The 23105-nt window shown below is 41.5% G+C and overlaps 3 protein-coding genes across 4 annotated transcripts in view; 2 read left to right on the plus strand and 1 right to left on the minus strand.

Moving 5' to 3' along the window:
- Positions 1-486: 486 nt before the first annotated feature.
- Positions 487-7937, minus strand: LOC135502394 (hormone-sensitive lipase-like). The gene is made up of 8 exons (XM_064795197.1): positions 7362-7937; positions 6552-6707; positions 6087-6347; positions 5593-5706; positions 5067-5211; positions 4308-4526; positions 2114-4020; positions 487-1706 (listed from the first exon to the last, which is right to left on the minus strand). The coding sequence occupies exons 1-8, from the start codon at positions 7875-7877 to the stop codon at positions 1464-1466; spliced, it is 3561 nt and encodes a 1186-aa protein (XP_064651267.1). The 5' UTR covers positions 7878-7937; the 3' UTR covers positions 487-1463.
- Positions 7938-8768: 831 nt separating this feature from the next.
- LOC135502427 (DDB1- and CUL4-associated factor 8-like) lies at positions 8769-16733 on the plus strand. 2 transcript variants are annotated; one of them, XM_064795254.1, is made up of 10 exons: positions 8769-8851; positions 9296-10266; positions 10734-10843; positions 11199-11434; positions 12158-12265; positions 12833-12960; positions 13429-13536; positions 14032-14282; positions 14686-14802; positions 15254-16733. In XM_064795254.1, exons 2-10 carry the CDS (start codon positions 9342-9344, stop codon positions 15368-15370), a joined length of 2100 nt encoding a protein of 699 aa, XP_064651324.1. In that variant the 5' UTR covers positions 8769-8851; positions 9296-9341; the 3' UTR covers positions 15371-16733. The 2 variants fall into 2 exon arrangements, with proteins under 2 accessions (XP_064651324.1, XP_064651323.1); XM_064795253.1 differs by having other exon boundaries at positions 8802-8872.
- A 3725-nt stretch (positions 16734-20458) lies between these two features.
- Positions 20459-23105, plus strand: part of LOC135502270 (rho guanine nucleotide exchange factor 11-like) — a 113932-nt gene continuing 111285 nt past the window's right edge. The window contains exon 1 of the mRNA XM_064794961.1: positions 20459-20808. Within this exon, the coding sequence (XP_064651031.1) occupies positions 20759-20808 (50 nt within the window). The 5' untranslated portion in view covers positions 20459-20758. The remainder of the gene's footprint in view (positions 20809-23105) is intronic.

Raw genomic sequence — 23105 nt, forward strand, 5'->3', positions numbered from 1 at the left:
AGTTGTCTCCTTGTGTAGAATTTTTGATATATCAAAAAAGAAAGGAATACTATCGACATAACCAGGACAGTCGTCCAATTGGCCTGTTGTACTGGCAAAATTCATTAGACAAGCGGGGATGGCTCTGGATTTCAAAATGATAAAGCCAAACCGATAGTCCCTAGAATTAATCATTGCAGCCAAATTGTCTATTTTATGTAGTTCGTCATGTCCTGTATCTGCCATTGGCAAAACATGACCTTATCTCAGTGAACACTGATAGTACTGATCTCAATGGTCTGGTGATCGAGGCATCTGCCTCATGAAGGTTCGAGCACCGTTGGCGGCCCTTGCCAATACAGTTGGTTGGTTAAGTGCCACCTAGAGTACAGACAGCCATCTTGCCAGGCACCTGGCACTGGAGATACATGTACGTGTATGTCTCACAAGCTGAATCTGGCTGGCCCTTCATTAGAAAAAAATAACTCGAAGTATTTCATTACTTGGTTTATTCTGGTAAAATAAACGGCGTGTAAGAATTCGTTAACAATTCGGCACACTAACATACTAACTGAGGCTATGCCAGCTTATCACTTTTTATAGCAGTGTTCATTGTATTAGGGTTCTACAGCACATAATCTAAATCCTTATATAAATGCAGTGCAAGTGACTACATGTGGGTACATATTATTCAGGCATGCATACATTCCTTATAGGCCCAGTCCGTTGGTGAAGTTCTGAGAATTTTACAGCCAGCCTAATAAATAGGCCTATATCCAATTTACAGGCAGAGTACAGAAAATAAGTTCACCATGTGAATTAAATAAGTTATGTGGAAGTTAAATAAGTTATGTGGACAGCCTGTGCCAGGCCTATCAATTAGGACACAGCCTGTAGTGAAGAGAAGTCCGTACGTGCTCCTATAAAATATAGGATAGTTGTACGATCAGACTACATAAATATATACTCCATATCCACATTGGACGGTCCACATCCTCCTAACATTTCAGGAGTTGTCTATATATTTACATACACCAGCATATATACACAGATATAAAAATGCACATTTGACTCCGATAAACCTAGGACTTCGTAGCACCTCTGGCTAAATGACTGAATTATACAAACTCGGTAACAACAATAACATCAATAATAAGTAACATTAAAATATTTCTTCAGCGAGTTGAGACAGGGAGGTCATTCAGCAACCCATCCTCCCATAGCAGGCCTGTGGAACAATCCTCAATACACTCACACTCATTATCAGAGTGTATAATAAGTGTATTTTAGGAATGACCCAAAAGCCTGCTGTGAGAGGATGCTCGTTTATGATAATAGACAAATTTTGATTTACTTCCTCTTTCATGAAGATTCCAAAATTTGTCACTGAATGTTAGTTTGTTATGTAATGTCCGCATGAATGTCCCTACCACCAATTTCCCCAGTCAAAAAGATTAGGCAGGTCGTTAGTTGAAATTTCGTTTCTATCTCGATTCTGACAACTTCCTCAACTTTGGCGTAGAATTTTTCATATTTCTCATGAGGATTTCCCGAATTCTTGCGACGCACGTATCACCAGCCTTCTTTGCCTCCTTACTCAGGAGAACAAAGTTTAAGAATCCATGCGGAACGTCCTCAAACACGTCCAGATGTACCTCCTTGCCGAGACTGTCTAACTTCTTGGCAAACATGACCGAATCGTCAAGGAGAGGGTCAAGGTGGGAGGCCTGAAAAGGATGAAACATTTTGATTAGGGGTGACAGAAGAGAGATGTTGAGTGGTTAGGTGATAGAGAGTCGGTTGTGGGTTAGGCTCATAGAAGCGCCCTCAGCTGCAATCTCTGTGTCCTTGAGCAGGACACTCTGTTAGAGGAAAATCTTTGCTCCAAAGGACATCGAACTTGATCATTACTCAATCATATGTGACCCCTCACAGCAAAACCAGGCGCATGTCGCACAGATGATGAGCCGAAATGACCTAAGAGATAATGGAAGAAATTGAAGAAATCAGATATCACAAAAGGATGACAACAGTGAAATGAACAACCAGTCCGTCTCAACTTGCCAAGCAACATGTGCCTGGTTTTGCTGTGATGGGTCGCATATTGTGAAAGGATACACAGAAGCATACTTACCACAAGATAGACAGGAGGCATTTGCTTCAAGATTTCATCGCTGGCCAAGAAGGGCGACATCAATGGATCCTTGGTGACCGGCAGATAGCGGAAATGATGCAGAGGATGCGTGATGTTCTTAAAGTTGCTGATGTTCCTCTTCTCAGGCTGGAACGTGGATCCACTTGGCATCACAGGAGTCGATGGGCTCTTCCTTAACGGACTGTACATATTCCTATTCGAGAATCCCATATATCTTCTAAAGTTTGAAAAGTGACTTTTAAGGCTTCCTTGATCTGGGAACTTAGTGCTAAGCGACCATGTTGAGTGGACCCAGGCAGACCAAGCCCTGTCATCAGCTGGCTGGTTAGACCTGGCCAGAGTCCTCGTTTGATTGTTTTGAGTTTCCGCACTAGTACCTCCCACAGCACCATCCGGACTCTCAGATTTTTGTCGCAATGCAGCGATATCACTCTCCTCGTAAACTACCCACTCCTCCTCTGAGTTGGAAAACCCAGAATCGACGGTGTCACTTTTGATATCTTCTTCGAGTTCGTCGCCAGAACTTGCCGGTTCCACCGCCTCACACCCGATCACTACACCTTCAATCTCCTGTTCGGTTGTTGGAACATCACAGGAAACTTGGCGGGGCAATGTTGTTATATCCAGAGATGCACCATCTGGTAATTCCGAGGTCGACTTGGAACTCTTATCATTGTCAACGTTCCCCTCTTCATGACTATCGCCTACAACTTCAGACCGACTGACTTTCTGGCTACCAACAAGTAAACTCTCGGTGACCGTACCACCATCCCCTCCACTGACAATGTTCAAGTTACTCGAATCTTCTGCCAAAGTTGTCCCAGCAGCCAAATTGCACCTTTCTATTGCACCTTCCCCACTAGAAGTAATTTCTTCCTTTTCACTAAAAACTGCTGGTACGTCTTTTTCTGCCTTGTTGATTTCATCATCATATTTTAAACCTTCGGCTTTATCACAGTTATCATCAGTCCCACACTCATCAGCCAACGACCCTATATTTGGTCCAGACCCTATACCATCCTCGGAAGCATCAGCCCCAGGCGTATGAAACTGTGGAGTCTCTGAATTAGCGTCTGTAGCATCCAAGTACTCTAGACTACCGGGTGAAAGTGAGCTTGAATTTTCTAAAGTGTTTGCGGAAATCGTGTCAAAGTATTCAGGACTATCAGTGCTTGGTGTAAAGGACATATGCCATATGCCCGGTTCCCGACCAGAACTTAGATGGTTAGGAGCTAAAGGAGCATTGGTAGTACGTAGATTTTGTTGACTCAGTTCTTCTGTTAGAGTTAGATCTAACTGCAGCCTATTTGCATGACCTTCCTCAACATTCCCTGAATCGCAAATCGGACGAGTTTTGTCAACACTTTGGCTAGTAGTATCGGATGATGAAAAAATCGACTCCACTTCCCCCTCAGTGCCTTGCAACGCAGAATCTCCCGATGACGATTTATCACTAGCAATATCGGGATCACACTTCGCAGCACCATCAACAACTTTTGTGACTGTGGTATCACCATCTGCAGCACTCTTACAATCATCTGGAGCGTCCTCCTCTGTAAACTCCTCCTCGCAAAGCTTATCGGCCAGGTCAGACAAGGTCTGATCGACTACCATCCCATGAGTCGAATTAGCCACCATTCCAAGAGTTGAATCCGGCCTGTCACTCCGACATGACATACAAAAAACGTCCTCAATCGAAGTCTCTTCCTCCTCTTCTCCGACCATGAACTTGACAGGCGACCCTTTTGTTCCCTTCGTAAGACTTGTCGAATGGCGGCGTTTGTGACTTTTCTGGGGTTGATGAACGACGGCATTGTGGGATGAATTGCGTCGTTTTGCAGCATTGAAGTATTTCGGGATGTCCGACTCAGCTACACCTGCATAAGCTGTTAAAGAAAAATAAGAGAATAAAGCTATGGACCAATGTAAATACTCGAGACGGAAGGTCAAACTGTTAATTTTAAAGTGGCCATGCACAGTTTGGGGCCTATGTTCGATGCAGCAATAAAAATGCACCTAATACAGGCTTGAATAGTTCTGATGTACACGTACACTGAGAAAGGATGGACTCCTATCAGTGACAGTGTGTAACTTAATCTGACCAGCCAATAGTCTCTCCTTAAACCAATCAAGGCTTTCCGGCATCCAAAATACCCTTCACAGACAAACTCACCTGCTAAGCACCTAGACAGAATCCCCACCGGCAACAGGGGATCCATAATGGCAAGTAGCCTGGAAGGAGTTGGGGTGAAACGGACAAGGACGGCCGGATATGCCGCCATGACACCATCTGGGAGCCGGATACCTTCTTGGATAGCCTTGACGCAGATGCTCATGGTAAGATTCCCTCCGGCACTGTCGCCGCAGATGCAGATGTGCTCACCAGTGGATCCTAGAATCATAGGCAAAAGTAGTTCAAATGAAATTTGGAAATGTCATCTCATGAAGAGTTCAAATAACACTAACCAAGTTTTGAAATGTCTAAAAAGAATTTAATCCACGGTTCTACAACTTTAATTGATTTTAAGTGAGGCTTCAGGTTTGTCCACTGCGTGACTGATATTTTGAAAGACCTGAGGTACCTTGACTACCTTTACTTCTTTTTCAATGTTGTCCACATACACATCTCCCTGCACACATAGTGATACTGTTAGTTATTATCAAAATCATCACAACAAACCCCGGTGATGATCGGTTGCGACAGATTGTGACCCAGAGGCGACATCTATCAGTTGATGCAGAGGCTTTGGGACGTTTATACTGTTTTATACCGATGATAATGAAGAGCCAGGGCTATTACATGTGTACATACTCAAAACATAAGTGGGTACACACAGACTTGAATTGAATCAGTGTTCCAAGTGGTGGTGCCCTATTACATGTCACTGATCTGAGACTAAAAGATGGGGCATGAGAAAAAGAACAGCAATACCTAGTAGATCACAGTTGTCCAGTGCCCAGGCGTAAACGAAGAACACTTCCTCCACAGCTCTGGGAAAGGGATCCTCGGGCGCTAGGGAGTAATCTATGGACAGGATGGGAACACGTAAATCTCTGGCCCAGTGTCTGAGGTAAGTCTGGAAACAGAGCATTAAGATGAAAATATGTCAAGATCAAGATATGAATTCAAAATTTGGATTGAGGAAGAATACGTAGAACATTGTCAAAATGTACTTGAGTCATCACCATAATAAAGAGACACACTGATTGCCAAACAGACACCATCTTTCCACAAATTAGGTCAAAGTGAAGTAGGCCTGATCAGTAAAAGTACAATTTCAAGGTTTTTAGCAAGTCTGGAGTAGTAAGGTACGGTTGTTCAGTTCTTCCGGCATGGAATCTGCAATCTTAGGCGATATCGCTTTTCATCCTCAGCACAAGGCCTCTTTATTCGACTGTGTTTGATTTTTTAAAATCTAAGTCTTTCAGATTGCATGATTGGAATCATGTTAACCTACCTCATGGGATTTTGAAGATTGAGCAACGAATCCTCCGCCATGACAGTGGATGACGAGACAAGGTGACGGTGGGGCAGATTTATGGCTAAAAATGTCCTTCTTACAGAGTTGCTCCTGGAAACAGTGAATAGTGCATTGATTCAGTTCTCTCCAATGCGTAGTTTGATTTGTAAACTTCTTCTGTGTTGGAAATTTTTGAGGTGCACGCCATTCAGTCAGTCCATTTACTAAGTCGGTTGTACTATTGACATGTCTGCCTATAAGAGAGTTTTGTGGTCAGGTTTCCTCTCTATTTTTCATGTGGGTGAAAGTCTGGAGCACATGAGTTGGAGTCAGAATCAGAAGATTTGTACACTAAACCCAAGAAATGTGAAAAAATATTGAGTTGAGAAACGAGTGTCAACTTGAACATTATTAGCTCTATAAACAATTGGGCGATTGTACGTATGGAGGAGGAAACCATAGACCCCAGAGGAAACCAAGAAATGTCCTACCTGTCCTTCTCGATATTCATGAGATATGAGCCGACAATAAATCGGCCCTTGACCTCGGTGAGCAGTGGGTGGCAGAATCGTTGCAAAGCCCCTGTTGTCTCGTCGAGGTAGTTCAAATGAATATGGGTCGATTATGATTGGCTGGCTGAGGTGGACTGGTGGACACACCATCCTCGGCAGATCTTGGAAGAAATCATGCTCCGTAATGTTCCAAAATGCTTTGCAAAATCCAATGTCGGCATTGGTTGTCGTGGCAATGACCTTAAATTAAAGTTGGAGGAAATTTCCCAGAAAAATTATACTTTATTCACCTATTTATTAATATTAGGGAATGTGCACATTTGCACAACAGTATCACAAACTAGCAAACATGTTTTTTTTTTCTTTAAGCAAGTCCAACCAACATCAGTGTATCCATTGTCTATCAAGCCAATTTGTAAGTCAGTGCTAATGAATTATACCAACTTGTTGTGCTCTAAGTTCAGGATTCATGAAGTACTTTCCGCTATGCATCACAGAGGAGGCAAACTTGGCCATTGAGGTATCATGGGTGAAACCATCACTGAATGACGCCATGGCGATAGCTATCATCCGAAAAGGCTTTTGAAGCGATTCACAGTACTGAAAAAAGAGTTAGAATATGTAAATTACTTGTCATTTACATATTCTAAGACACATAATAACAACCCGAAACAAAAGGCACATATTTCATTTTGTATAAAGATTTAAGATTGAAAATAGTAATTTCAGCTACACGAGAAATGTAATAATATACATGACATTAGCGCTTTCTGCTCTTTACAGCATTAATCAGAATGTCAAGTTTTTAGTAATTTTCGGAAGAGACATCCATTTTGTTGCTCAAACAATTAGAGTTAAGACTTCCAATCTGATTGGTCTTACAACAGTACGAAAGTAAACAACTAAAAGTAACTCATCCTAAAGACAAGGTCAACTTGGAGGACAAATGACCACCCTTGTGTTTATTGTTGTTTTTTTACAGGAAATAGCACTGGATATGTTATTTTTAGCACACCCTTGCCAAATGAATGTGACGCATGTTAAGATAATACAGTTCAAGAATACTGATTACTCGAACCTTGGACTTTGTGTCTAAGCCTGAAATTTGCATAGTCTGGAAAAACCATCTCAAGGACCTACATTAGAGACAGATAACAATTTAACATCAGGCCACACTGTGACAGCCGTTGAGCAATAAATCATAAATTGATTTCCCTCAATGAAGACATTACACTTAGGCTACAGTACACTGACCTGAAAACCTAAACAACGACCATAGAAACACTCCTGATTCAACGATTCGACTTCCATCATCAATTCGTCTGCCGTTTCATCCATCAGCTTGTCTTCGTCAGCAAATAGCGACCCTTTCTTACTCCATTCTGGAAGCTTTTCTACGTAGACAAGACACGCCCTCAACTGTCCCAAAGTTGTGACATAGGCTTCGAGCTCACGACAATAGTGACTGCTTCGGAATAACATCGACTCCTTGTTAACACAAATATGCCGCGTTATTTGCAGCACAGTTATGCAGCATCTTTGAATTATTTTGAGGAGACTTCGGTAACCGTTCGCACGGACTCCACATGCATCGTACTGGCTGGCTACCCGAAACAAATAATCAACGAACGGTTCAATACCCCTTTCAAGATGGTCGTGTAAAAGGCAGAATATCGCATGAAATCGGCTACGGGTGGTGTCAGACCCGACTTGAAAGTATTCCATGTTAGCAACAGCTTGTGATCGCAAAGTTTTAAGGACCACAAGCATGTTTTTTCTGTCTTTTTCATCATTTTCTGACAGCTGATTCTTATTTTCTTCTTCGGCCTCCTCCATTTTGTTCAGGTAACCTCGACCCTAGTAGGTATCATTAGGGAGTTTTTTGTATTCATGCGCGGCCAACCGCTAACCGTAGTTCTTAAAAACATCATTGATTTATTGGTCCTCACAGTATGCCAGTGTTGATTTAGCAGTTGTTTTGGCGAAACATGTTATTTAAAGTTTCTGAAACCAGGATTGCTACTGAATAGACGGATAACAAGAAACTACGCCTTTTACTGTTGTTGCCGACGTATGTGTACACTGAACTTGGGCCCGTGTTGAAATGCCGTCCAGTGCCAGTTGGTGCATTTTTCGCTGATTTGTGCAAAATTCAATATATCTCAAAAGTTCCATAGTTGACCCACAATTTTTTTTTGATTTTTGTGTAGCGTAAGCGACTGTCTTTAATGGGAGAATGGTCACTGTAAGAATTATCCAGGAAGAAATGTATAATATTTGGGGTTTTCCGGTATTGTACGGCCAACGCCGGTGCACCGTGCAGGCGGTGGGAATGGGATGTTAACCTTACTTGAGCGAGAGCATGAAGTGAATGGCATTCTCTTAATTAACCTGCTTGGTCCAAGGCTTGGACAGGACAGATGACAACACAACATGTTGAAATCCCATGAAAATTTTCTTTTGAGAAATATTTCTCGGCCCGGCTTTACCATGGTGAAACTGAGACGCATTTTCCCTCCTACTTTGTCCATGTCAACAAATACACGTGTTTTAATCTAATTTTATCACTCGGAATTCCATTGATGATGTCATAACATGATAATGATGTTCCCGAATCTATTTATAGATACGTAAACCCTCACCCGCCGCGTCACAGACAGCAATAGATTCATGCGAGAAACTTGCATAAATTAACAAGACCCCTTCGCTTAGTATTTCGAATTATGGTGAACTCGCAAAACAAGGTCAGCTGAGAAAATAATAGGGTAAAAAGTCATGAATTTTGCGCAGTTATCGTCATCATTTCAACACAACATTTCCTTTTACTGTAAATAAAGATCACAATTAAGCAAATTAGTCTTAATTTAGCACTTTTCATTGTTTCTTTGTTGTGCATTTTGTTGTGAAAGTTCCCAGAAATTTCCGCATACACTAGCTAAGTACACATGATGAAGTACATGGCTTTGGATTCTGTTTGGGAAGGCATCTGACATGTCAAAATGGCTGCTCGTTTCCTGGCATGCCTGGATGGATGAGATGATCTGGTGTTTATTTTAGCTTGCAACACAGCTGTAGCGACCCGATAGATAGTTTTCTTGTTGACAGAGATAAAATACTCCATCGGTATGAGCTGAAAAAGATGCTGTTGCGGAGTCCCTGAAACTAATGTTTGTTGTTGTATTTTTTAGGTTCGGAGAGGTGGTGTTCAACGGCGTTGATTGATGTAGCAAGTCAATGGCCGACTCCAGAGATGAGGCAAATGGTGAGGGTCATCTCAACAACCACTGTTCCGAGACCCTAAAACAGGAAGCTGAAGCGACAGAAGATGTGGGACGGATGCAAAATCACACGGGCGAAGCCTCTGGTATTGGTGAAAATAAAGAGTTCATGGCAGATAGCAGTGATGATCTAGAAACCCGGGGTTCTGATAAATGTGATAAGAATACCACATGTGTTGAGGAGTCCATGGACAGATCAGGTGAAGCGAATCTTTGTGAAGACGTTGCTGGGGACACTTTGATCTTAGGACGCTTAAAAAAAGACGACAGCGGCATTGAAATGGAAAAATCGCCAAGTAAAGAAAGTGCTGCTTTGTCAGAGGAAAGTCAGACTAATCCGTGTGATTCTGATGCAGTAAGGGACGATTCTGGGGCAGCAAGCCAGTCGGAAATGTCCAAAGATGATGCAAAAAATTCACCAAAACTGGAAGAGGATGATTCGATGATGGATAGTTCTTATGTCCGCGACATGGTTGACACTGAAGACAGTGAGGCGACTGGTGGTTATGATGTCACTGGTGCGGATAACGAATCGGGTTCAGACGTTTTAAGGGTGCGACGGAAACGGCATCTAGGTCGCCGATTGTCCTCGTCCTCTGATTCTGATAATGACACTCGCAGTACGAGTAGTGAAAAATCTGCCAAGTCAGCAAAATCGAGCGATTCTGATACAGAAATGGACGTTGATTTGCCACCCATAAAGCAATGGCAGCTTTATTACGATATTTATAAACGGGAATACGGTTTGAACCCCCGTCGTCCTCAGTCTATATTTCGGAGCCGTTTAACGAGTAATATTAGTCTAGTTCAGAGACTGAAGCTGCAGTATAAGATGGAGAAACACGATGGATGCGTGAACGCATTACATTTCAATAACACAGGTTTGTATTCATTTTGTATTCATCGTGACTTGTGCCAGAGATGGCCAGGTGAGACGGGCAGAGCTCTCACTCGGAGTAGAATCTCTTTTCAAGGACATCATCCTCCTATAACAGACAAATATTATTCCTAAAATACACTGAATCAGTTTGTGTGAGTGTGTTTTAGAAATGATACAAAGGCCTTCTATGGGAGGATGAAGGACATAAGTCACATACCCCTGGAAAGGATAAATGCTGTCCTGAATATTCTCGACTACTGTGTCCAAAATGGTTAAGTATTTGCTTATTTCAAGCAAAGATGGATTTTTTGAGGAGATCTAGTATTAAAATTCTGTTTCAAAAGTGTGTGTGGATGACAAATAAAAGAATTAGCTTTTACTTTCTTATCCCAACATGTTTGTGCCTTTCATGTTGCAAATGAACCTGTCATTTCATTCATGTAGTTGTTCTCTTGTTCATCCTAACAGGAACTCTATTGGCCAGTGGTTCTGATGACTTGAAGGTTGTGGTATGGGATTGGGCAAGAAATAAAGATCATATGGTGTTCGAAAGTGGTCACAGGAGTAATGTGTTTCAGGTAAGACACACATGTACACGAGAGTTCTTCACTTTTAGAGTCCGTGTGGTAGGCCAAATAGTTTAAATGCAGTTATTCTTCTCTATATTCTATTGCTATTATGCAATTTATCACTGTTGTTTTTGAGGAAACTTGGCCTGAGGGTACCTTCCTCCACAAATGTGAAGAGAAACAACCGCTCTGAAGAACAGCTTGTCCGAATATACCACACTAAGGAGAAGAACACTGCTGCTCCATTGGTCAGGTGATTTTGATTTTGGTCGTTGGTGCACTAAAATTTGTCCAATGTTTATCAAGGAAGGATTCTTTGCAGTCATTTGAAATTTTCTTAACAAATGCTTTCTACTATTTGTAGGCAAAGTTCATGCCGTACAGTGGCGATTGCCACATCGTGACTTGTGCCAGAGACGGCCAGGTGAGACTGGCAGAGCTCTCACTCACTGGAGTATGCAAGGCAACCAAGAAACTTGCTCAGCACAAGGGAGCTGCCCACAAGCTCGCCTTGCAGTACGACTCTCCCCATGAGTTCCTCAGCTGTGGGGAGGATGCCGTCACGTTTCAAATCGACCTCCGACAAGAAAAAGCTAACAAGTAAGATCTTGATACATGTGGCACAAAAGATATTTATCAATATTTCATTTCAAATGGCTGGTAAAGTTAGTATTTTTAGATGAAATGTAACATTTTGTTCAATGCTTCGTGTTCTTTGTGAAATTACCATAAACTAGAAACTGACTGTCATTTTTTGTGAACGGGAATATAGCCATTGTTGCTACTGCTTTAAATCTATAATAAAATTCGGAGTTGGCCATGGACAACTGAGGTACCGATTTCAGCTTACTCCTTTGGTCGAATGACGTGATTTTTCCACTGTGAGTTACCGTCATTGCCATCTTGCGGCTGCACCACCGAAAGCAAGAATATTTGGGGATCTTCTCAAGTTTTTAAGTGTTTTTTGCTCAGATATTGGTGATTTTGTGACAACTCCATTTGACATGGTAAACCACCCCGTGTTCATTTCCGAGTCAGCCGTGGATCGCGCATCTATATCTGTCTTCGGTCATTTGGATGTGTGTTCGGTGAGAAGTCTCGGGGAGTGCGACAATCAGCAGACCTTGGGCTAACTTGACGTCTCGGGGTAGTGGCAGTGGGTGTTCAAAGAAATACTCAATTGACAATGCCCGTACCAGTACAACCCGTCCGTAGGACGGGTACCAACTAGTTTAAATAGAATGGAAGATTTTTTTAAACAAAATATTTTCAGTTCTCCGTATCTTATTTTGTTTAAGAATCTTTTAACTTCACATTTTTCAGGCTCCACCTTACGAAAGAAGGGGATAGAAAGATAGCATTATATTCCATCCACTCGAACCCAAGCAATTCATACGAGTTCTGTGTTGGAGGCAGAGATCATTACATCAGGTTAGTGGTTGTTCGTGTTACTGCAGTTGTTAGGAAGTCCTGTGTTATGGCCCAGATATTCTGTTATTTTGTTGGCTTGTCTCTTCTTTGAATCCCCCTCTCATAATCTTTGTTCTTTGCATTCACTCCTAGTCTTCAGACAGTCGGTCCTGTTTGGAAGGATGTGCTCAGCAGTCCTCTACATTTCTGCCCTCTCACCGTGCAGTTTGTTCTGTACACTGACATCATTGGGCCAGATTTCTTGGCCTAGTTTTGTGCAGTTGGCAGTCCTGTTGAACATAGCTCATTGCCAACAGTCTCACGTTGCAAGAGCATTGGTCGGTGCCTCCTATTGGGTACCTATGGAATAAGTAGTACCGCATTCTGTTCTGCCCGTTTTGGAGTCGGGAGATGGTAAATTCCTCAACCCTCATCAGCTGAAGATAGAAATCTCATGGTGGCAGGCTTCTTTTTACCGTGAAGTCCAGTCTTGGGACATGAAAATGGACAGGTGATGTGAAAATCATGATATGTCACTGTAATGTTGTGCCTCAAACTTAAGCTGGATTCTCTTTTATCTGTTTTCAGGATTTATGATAAGCGGAAAATAACAGACGACGGCGAAGCCACGGTGAAGAAATACTGTCCTCACCACATGGTAGATAGCGAACTGAAAGCTAACGTTACCTGCTGTGTCTATAACTATAACGGACAAGGTAAAATGATCACAGTTCATCATCATCAGAACCAGCATGATGATGGTCCTTGTTGATCTTCAATTTGATGAATGTTTGACATAAGCTGAGATGGGTAGTCCAGTCTGCTTTATGAAGTCAACAGTCGACTTGGCTCACCCTTGTACCTCTCCAATATCTGTTCGTTCCAAGTCGCCATTCTTGCTCTTCTGAACAGCAGAGTGTTGTCTCATGCATTATGCGAAGTGTTTACTTGGCTTTCTAGACCTGGATAGTAGAGTCAAGTCACCCTGTTTTTGGCAAGACATGGACCACTAGTTTTTGAATGGGAACAGATCTTTGACTTGATGTTGATGAAAATTCATGAAATGACACATCTTACAAATTCTCAGCACTATAATATGAAAAGGGAAATCAGTATTGGTTTAAAAATCATCGCGGCTTTGGTTGATTTTTTGCATACCATGTAGGTTGTTGTTTTATTTGCAGAGGTACTCGGCACTTACAATGATGAAGACATTTATTTATTTGATACGAACCACTCAGATGGAGCCGAATTCATCAAACGTTACAGAGGACACAGGAATAATGCAACTGGTAAGATCACTGTTTCGCTTGGCGTAGAAGTTTCAATCTTTGTCTCACAGTAGCATGGGCCAAGTAGAAAACACAGATAAAGGGTGATATGAATAAACACTAGTAAATGCTTTTACTTCTATTTTGTACAGAAATGCCTAGTGTAAATGTACGTGAAGTTTTAAGTAAAAGCATTTCCTAGTCTTTATTTATCACCCAAAGTTAAAGTTTGGGTTCATAGTCTGAAAACAATATCAGCAGAGATTATCATCTGACTTTCGACTTTAACCGCAGGTTATCCTGAAACCATCTTGTATAACTCTAATCACCCGCTGAATCAGCGCTACAGTCCGAGCACTTCGAACCGGTACCGATTCATACACCTGGGTGGATTAAGGCAAGTTCGACAGAGAGACCTGCCTGAAGTCTTACGCCGACGGTGGGGATCGAAGCAAGTACCTTGTCTCATATTCTGAAGAATAAACCAGATTTGATCAAATTATCTTCATATTGCAGTAAAAGGTGTTAATTTCTTCGGTCCGAAGAGCGAGTATATCATCAGTGGTTCGGACTGCAGTAACGTGTTCTTGTGGGAGAAAGGGTCGGAGCGCATTGTTCATTTCTTCGAGGCAGATGTAGGGGGCGTGATCAATGTCTTGGAGCCTCACCCGACCGGGCCATTCCTCGCCACCAGTGGGTTGGATTCTGACGTGAAGATTTGGGCGCCGACGGCAGAGGAAGCTACCAATCTGGAAGGATTGAAACGCGTAAGGAATATTTGGTCTTCTTATCTCATCAGCTCGAGACAACTGAGCTGTTAATCGTTGCTTATAATAAACTGCTTACTATGGCTTATAGATCGCTGTTAGGATTGATATGGGGAAAATTTGTTTCCAACATTTTCCTTACCTGGAGGCACAGCACTGCGAAAGTTGATCTCCATTCTTATTCTTCTGCGTAGGGAAATTTTGCCATAGACACTAACAGTCAGTCTGTTTTTGGTGGCAAAGTCAGCTGGAAAGTTCTGCTGTAAAGCCCCGACGTTTTGTTGTCAGAGTCGTGTCCTTTCCTCTCTCCTTTAACAAGCATAATGATGTCGATAATGTGTCCTTCTCAATAAAGTTCAGCTCAGAAACAAGTCAGTTTGATATGAAATCTTTCTTTCTTCAGATAACCAAGAAGAATAAGAAGGAGAGGGATGAGGAACGTATGCAGGAACCAGATGTGCTAGATAACCAGATGTTTTGGTTCCTGATGCATCATCTCCGTAGGAGCTCGAGGAGGAGGGTAAGTGGGAGTCCTCCCTGGTCATGGTGATTGATGGACAATAAAGAGAACTGGTCAACACTTTCGTCATTACTTCAGTGTAGGGACACATACCCATGCCTCGCAGCCACCAGCTTGGCTTAAATTCCAGTGCTGATCTTTCAACCATATTGTGTCAGGTGGCATGTCAATCTGGAACTAAGGCTTGATACCCAACTCAAGGTATTGGTTGTCTCACCAAAGACCGGAAGGGCGGAGCTAAAAGGTAGGCTGAAACTGAGCCATCGCACCAAGTTTGGGCAAAATGGCAACCGTGTTTAGTGAGCTAACCCATACCAACAGTTAGGCTTCTAGTTCTAGTCTAAAACAGTTCATGATTATTTGCCAGGCGCACTAACCGCTCTGACCACTCTGCCACTGGCCTCCCCCGGCAAACCACAACCTTATCCTCACCATTCCTTTTTCATTTCAGGCCCGTGCCGAAGGTGAGGTAGTCTCAAGTTCAAGTGAGAATAATTCAAATGAGAATTCAGACACAGAAGATTCTGACAACCCGGGAGATGGTCGCGTACAGTGTGTGTCTTCATAAAGTTGAGGAAGATGTGTGCTAGATCACAAATGTGGACAATATTGATGAGGTCATGGATTTGGTATAGACAGTGTTGGCTGGGTGACAGACAGTGTTGGTCAAGTTGTGGTGTTTATAAATAGGACTTGACATGGTTGCAGTAGTACTAATTGTGTCTATCGAGGCCTGGCCGGTGTGAGTAGGCATGCTGGGAATGTCGTCATTTGCATGAGTTCTGATTGCACCAGTGAAGAAAGGGTGCAAGGTGTTTATATCTTTAGGAAGACATTTGTTCTATGGTCGATTGTACACAGTGTGTTGGGGACAAACAGTTTTATTAGATAGGGCATACAGTATATTGTGTTCATATAAAAGCCTTGGACAGTGGTGATTAATGCTTGTCTATATGTTGAGGATGCATGTCGTAATGATGACTTGGGAAATGTTGGCAGAGGTTTGTATTGAGATGCCATAATATGGGAGATCCCTGATGAAAAAAACCCAAAATAATGTGTATTTTGAGAAGAGAAAACTACAGCCAATCATGATTTTGCCGTTTGTCAATCTGAACTATTGGGCAGGTAGGCTATAAAAGAGGGCAGCACACACGTTGCCTCTGCTAGTGTCGAGCCACGCTTTGGTTGATGAACATTTAAAATGTATGCTTTCTCTGTGTACTCTCAATTGCTTTCAACTTATCATGAGAAAGATTGTGGGGATGTTTCTTTGTAACGCTTAAAAAATGTGTAAAGAAGTTGTACATAGAATTATGTATGTAGTACACAAGATGAAATACTTACAACCTTTTGAATTGTGTATACATTGAAATCTTGAGGATGGATTTTTTTTCACACATGTACATGTAATTTGGTCGCAGAGTTTATCCTGTGGGTACTCCAAGGGTTGTTGGATATCCAATGTTGATGAATCATTTCCAACCAATTTGGGTTAATTTTTCCAAAGGTTACCTATGAAGACCGCATATATCTTGGGACAGTTTTCTGGCCTTATTTGAAAGGATAGCATTGAGGACACCAGAATGTCCAGGTTTACAGATATATTTCTTGGAAATAGTGTGAAATGAAATGAAGGATGATCAGATAAATTGAAAGATTTTTGGTAATTTTGACATAATCATGTACTGTTTTTTACTTTCGGACGTTTTTTTGCATTTTCAGTTGAATTCTGAAGCTGTCACTTTCAGTTCTAAAAGAGAAATTGCTATTTATAGCTTGTGCCTAAAATTGAACATTACTCTATTATTTATTTTTGTGTGGTATTATCACAGACAGTGATTTCAAAAGTTATGATATAAATATTGTATGTAAAAATATTCTGTTCACATTAGAACACTTATGTTGTTGTATTTCAAAAGTAATCTAAACTAAAGCTATGTTTCTTCTTGCGTTCTTTCTTACTTCCTATGTCCAATTGCCCAGTGCCCTTGCAAAAGAGGTGCCACAAATAATGTCCCTTGATATGTGACAGGCGCTTCAATGTGAATCAGTTGTCTCTAAGCTGGTTGTGACATTTCGCTGGACACTAGCTGTGGAGCAGTTGCATCATTATTGCTATGTGTGATTGTGGTCCTTATGCTTACATTTGTGAAATGTCCAGGTGACAATTTGTCCTGTCCGAAAGGTTGTGACAAAGGCTAATGTTGGCATGCTTGGCAGAATGTCTCCACGGGTGATATAAAGACTAGCAAATGCTTTTGTCTCAAACTCCATGTACACTGACATGAAGATGGCATGGCATGAATTTGAATTTGTTCCGTCGGAGGATGTGACAAGGTCAATAGCGGGGTACATCGAACAAGCCCCTGAGCCTGCCACTGGTGAAACTCTCGTCCACCGTTGTTGATCCCATCAGAGAATCATATCTACTGTCGTTTGTGTGGGAAGATGGCTTGTGGCTGGGCTGAATCTGAATTTTGACAACTAAAGCAAGTCATTATCTCTGTCATTATCTCTAGTACTGATTACCTTCCAAAGGTACAGGACAACACTATGGTCTCGTTAGGGAGTTTTTCCCGAATGTACGCGATGATGACGTACCCATTAACAGGACGTAACATTTATTTTAAAATGCGTTTCCAAAGTGAGAGCATGAGGACAACCCATTTGTGTCGTATATCACTGGAAACGCCCGATTCCCCTGATTCTGCAGGATGTTAAATCGGGAATTTTATTCCTTTAAATAAATCATAAGCGTCGCATTTGCTCCTAGCTCTGTTCACCATCCCAAATGCCACATGGCAATATTGCCAATTGGGCCGGACAATCACGGAAAACACCAAATATTATAAATTTTTTCCTGAATAATTCCTACAGTGACCATTCTCCCGCGAAAGATAGTTACTTACTCTACACAAAAATCAAAAGAAAATCGAGGGTCAACAATTGAACTTTTGAGATATGTTGAATTTCGCACAAATCAGCGAAAAACGCACCAACTGGCTCTGGACGGCATTTCAACACGGGGCCGACGCACATCCCAAGTTCAGTGTACACAAACGTCGGCAACAACAGTAAAATGCGTAGATTCTTGTTAGCCGCCTATTGAGTAGCACTCTAGGTTTCAGAAATTCCCAAAAAATACGTCTTTGCGAAAACAACAGCTAAATCAACACTGGCATGCTGTGAGAACCAAGGAATCAATAATTTGTTTAGGAACTACGGTTAGCGGTTGGCCACGCATGAATACAAAAATAACTCCCTAATGAGACCTATGAAATTGGCGTAGGCGACAGTAGCGCTGTCCCGCGGCAGAAAATTGAACTGAAATCTTCGTCCAAAACTCTCAGTTCTACTTTCTACCGCTAGATAGCATTACTATCGCCTTACTTCCCTGTGAAATTCAGCATGTTTTTAGGCCTTAGGCATGAATATATTTTTTTGGTATTGCCAATGATATAAGACACAGGGTGGGGCCCATTAGCTGTATTTGCGCGTACTAGTCTTGCAAATAACCTCGACAGATCTACCATTTTTATTCACTTTCTTCATGTCTTTGACAAAGATTTCAAAAATTTGGATGACGGTTGTGGTGATGGACTTGAACTTAGGCCTACCTCCAAGCAATTGCGGTCCATTGCGTCTGGAGTGTAAATGGGGCATCTGAAGCTAATAATTAGAATTAAGCACTCCAATCAAATGGATGTACAACTCTTCTACTGTTAGAGGGGACTGAGGGCTTCACTTCCCTCCAAGAGACAATGTCACAACCAACTCAACACCAGCTTGAGCATGGGCTAAGCGCAGGTTGTGACATTGTCCCTATCAACCTGTTTGCAGCATGGTGAACAGAGAGGGCTACTTATTCAGTATGTGCATTCCGGGGGGGGGGGGGCAAGATTAAATTTCACCTTGGACATTGTCAGACAGCTAGGCCATAATGACCGGTTGTGACATTGTCCCCGTGGCATATACCTCACTATTTTATACTTTACTAACATTATTTTTCTCTTCATTTACTCTTTTGATTCATTCATGTAGATATAGTATCATTAGTATTATTATATCATTATTATCAATATGATTTTTATCTCGAAACCCCCTGAACCCGAACTTTATACACTGATTTCAGACTGCAACGAAGATCTCACCAAAACTGATTGCAACTGTCGAATTTCCTAGACATGTCCAAAACCACCTCACAACACCTGCGGAAATCGTTATTAGTGATCAGTATTTAGTCTCTTGTTTCATCGAGGAGGCACATTGAGGCGAATAGGTGCATTTTCCTCAGTCCTGGTCACCTAAATCCCAAGTTCTCCCTCTAAATCACAGTGAGCTAAAGGTAGATCAATATGCAGTATGCAGACTTGACTCTGAAAGAGAATCGACTCTAACTTTAGTGCAAATCATCATTGGTTCCTCAAACTTTATCTTTATGTACGATTTCTAATAGCGTCAAGAGTGTGCCGAAATCTCCCAGCCAATGCTAGTTGATCAGGCCTCAATGGACGATTTAGCGTCCATCGGGTGCTTTGGGAGAGATAGTTTATTTCTCAACCAGTCGTAAGGACAATTTAGCGTCCATAGCCCTCGTCTAAAGTGATGAACAAGAAAAACCAATGCTAACTGATTAGGCCTCAGACCTCTTTGGGAGATTTATACATATATAATTATGAGTTTGCAACAGATCCTACAAACGATTTAGCGTCCATTGGACGGCAGCGTCCGTAAAAGAGATAAAGAGAAACCAGAGTCTTATATATGGACGATTTTGCGTCCATTGGATGCTTTTGGAGAAAAGTTACTTCTTCGACACCAGATCCAACAGTACGTCCGCAACGGACGGCACCGTCGAAGAGATTAAGGGAAAACTGATACAAACAGTTTATGGTCTTCACTGACGATTTAGCATCAATCGGATGCTTTTGGAGCCAATATTTTAACGTCCGTTGAACTAAGGTCTGTCCTTGTACCTCTGCGTAAGGTGATTAGCGTTCGCATCAGTCATATCGGTAAACCTTGGAGATGGTCCCTCGTCCGTACGGATATCTATGGAAAAAGGCGCTTGCGCCACTTGTCCTTAAGTCCCAAGGAGCGAATCGACTTCGATTTGAGGCGAAACGGCTACGACTTGGAGCGAAACAACTTCGATTTGGAGCGAAACGACTGGGGGCGAAAAGATCATGAAGTGAAACGACCAGCTACTGGTGCTGCCACCTTATTGTAGATTAATGACCTACAAAGTTTGTTTTCTTGTGTTTTAAAGGTTTTTTGAAGGCCCATTTGAATCAAAATTAAGGTGTGCAATCAAAGTTATTTTTTTGCACCTTTTGAAATGCAATGTAGATTGTCTTTGGAGATTTGGATATTATTCGAATGCAAAGATTTAATCAACAACTGACTCTAGAGGGCATTTAAAAAAGTAGTATAATCCGACCTTATCACATGATGCGTATGAATATATATTCATTTACTTTGCGAATATATATGATGACAAGTCAAAGCGACATATAATTATATATATAAAAACCTTTATTCAATATTTCTTAGCACAATTAATTGATAATCCGTCCCAAAAAATGGAACAGTAATACAGTTGTCAATGCACCTTTTTCAAGCGCGTCACATACTAGGAAGTGATAAATTTAGTGGAAAGCTGTCCAATGCAAAAAAAGTGCATGTAAATAATCCGTATTTTCAGCAATAAATACCCAATCAAATTCAATAAAGTGCAAGAGAGTGATAAAGTGAACATTTATTGTTAGTTTGAAGCCCTTGTCGATTTGGAGTAACTTTTCTGTGGTCCGTTAAAGTGATTTTTAGGGGTGTGTTTTGGTTTGTCAGCCATGTTTTGGACAACTTCCAGTTAAAGTTGTTGAGAGTAAAAAAGTGCCTTTTCTTCAGAAGCAATGATTTTTGCACCCTGAGGTACCCAAGTGAAGAAGAAGCCATGTCCAGGAAGGATGAATCTAGGAGGTTATCATCCTTGTTTAGTGACAGGTATGTCATTGTTTTATAGATATTCATACACATCGTCATTCGTTATCATCATCATCATCATCATCATTCATCATCAATTAGTCGAAGGTAAATCCTGTTGACTTTATTTTACGGCGTAATCTCATAGTATGTTATCCGCGCTAGCGGGTGTGGTGTACGTAAGCAGTGACTAGTCGGAGTGGCAGCATGAGTGGCGAGAGCTAAAATTTCCGGTGCGCCAGTCACGTTGGCACTGCTGTAGGGGTGTACATTTACCGCAGTTGTCCTTGCCCTGCCCGGACTATGGTATCCAGTCAAAACGTCCTCGCTTTCCAAGGTACCAAAACGTCCTCGGGTCAAAAACAATAGAGCACGTATATTTATTTCCCGGGTATGATTATCTCGCATGTAGTACTAGTAGTTGACGTTTACAGCAGAAAACGATTCCAGAAATTTGATCTTTCAGATTTCACAGCATTTGAATAATTTTCGTATTACGAAAAGCGATAATGAATTAATGTATGGTTCATAAAATACAAACCTTATTTAGTCATACACAATGCAAATATACATATTCAGATCAAACAGTTCAAATTGAGACACGGGACAAGTTCAGCGCCATATGTTTGGGCTTTGATACATAGTATTGTACTTGAATGTCATTGTCAGCTGCAGCACCTACAAGTACAACTGCACAGTGAGCATGTGAAGTCCTGCTGAGGCAGAGCCAAGGTTTTTGCCAACATTTTAGCTCCACCCGAGCGGTCTTGGTGAGACAATCAATACCAACAGTACAGTATCAAAGTATATTCTAATCTAAAACATCTTAGATTTTTTAGAACAATAAATGAAATAATGATGCTTCCAATCGTTTTGGTTGCCTAACCTGCATACACGTAACCGCTGAATTCAAAACTAGGCTTCAAAGGCACATAACACATTCACTGCGCACTATAAAGTGTGGTTCATTCTAAATCCAGGTGTTTAGAATTGCAATTGTCATCTATAGATCTACTGTCTATATATGTCATCTGTGCCATGTAACAGTTAAAAAAATCTTCATACTGGTATTATTAATTATCGATTGGTTTAAAAAAATCAGAAAAACGCAAAGCCTCCAATGACTTGAGCAAACAACTTGATGTATGTGTGCAGTGGAGCAGGGGGAGGGCATGCTTTTACAGAAGTGTTGTCCATTCTCTTAAACATTGTTGATTGTACATGTAGGCCTGTGTCAGTATTTCATTCGCCAGAGGGTAGCGTGAGCATGTGTACACCAACGATATCAAGCTCGATTAGGACCAGTGCCTAGACTTTGTGACAATACTTATGTACAGGCCTACAGAGAGAGCTTAAGCTAATACAACCATGAAAACTTGGCTATGTAACCAACAGTCAGCTCCTACACTTGATTACCTCCGCAAGCCAGAGGGGAAAAGGCATTACGAGCCACGGGTAGAACAATCGTCTAAATCGATCCAAAGACCAACCAGATGATTACTATTTTATGCTTATCTTGTCTGAAGTTAATCGCAGTGTAAAGTCTGTGTCATTAAAACTTCAATGGAAAGATCTATGCATTCTCTGTAGATATGTTGTATAATGTGCATGATTTCACAATGCAAGTTGGTATGAAACGACATGATTGAAGACCGAGTCCTTGCTGCCTTTCTCACACTAACTTGGTTGTGAACTACATTATGTTTTCTACTGCCATTCAATTTCAATACATTTACGTATAATTTTTATTTGGAAAATTTAACACCCAGCAAGTTAAAAAAGGTTCTACTCCACAGAGTATGATTAAAAACAGGGCCTAGGACTCTAGGTTCAACGCCAACGCAGGGTCATTAGAAATAAGACAACCCAGACGACCCTGGTTGAATTTGTACATGTATGTTGCCTGGAACTGTACATGTATCACAGGGGTCTTACTCTTTGGCGCTCGCTTGCCATAGTGGCCGAATCTTAAGCATGAGTCTTGACAGAGTCGAGATCAGTGTTATTGTTGGGTGGTACATTCATGACATTTGTATCATTTGATTTTTGAATATGTTAGCAAGGCAATATGTCATGTGGTGATAAATCATGGTGGTCAATGTTACTTTTGAGAGGAGTCGTGAGCAACCTGGCATGTCCCAATGCATCAGGATCCCATCTTCCTGAAGTTAGTTGTCCATGCAGCCAACACTTGCATGACTTAAACTCGCCGGTTTCGTCACCGCTGACAAAAAGCTGACTTCAAAATTTATTCAGCGTCATCCATGCTGCATGCTTGGCTGTACCCAGGACATTATTTGGAAATTCCAAATTCAAAA

The sequence above is a fragment of the Lineus longissimus genome, chromosome 18 (genome assembly GCF_910592395.1).
Source record: "Lineus longissimus chromosome 18, tnLinLong1.2, whole genome shotgun sequence".
Taxonomy (NCBI): domain Eukaryota; kingdom Metazoa; phylum Nemertea; class Pilidiophora; order Heteronemertea; family Lineidae; genus Lineus; species Lineus longissimus.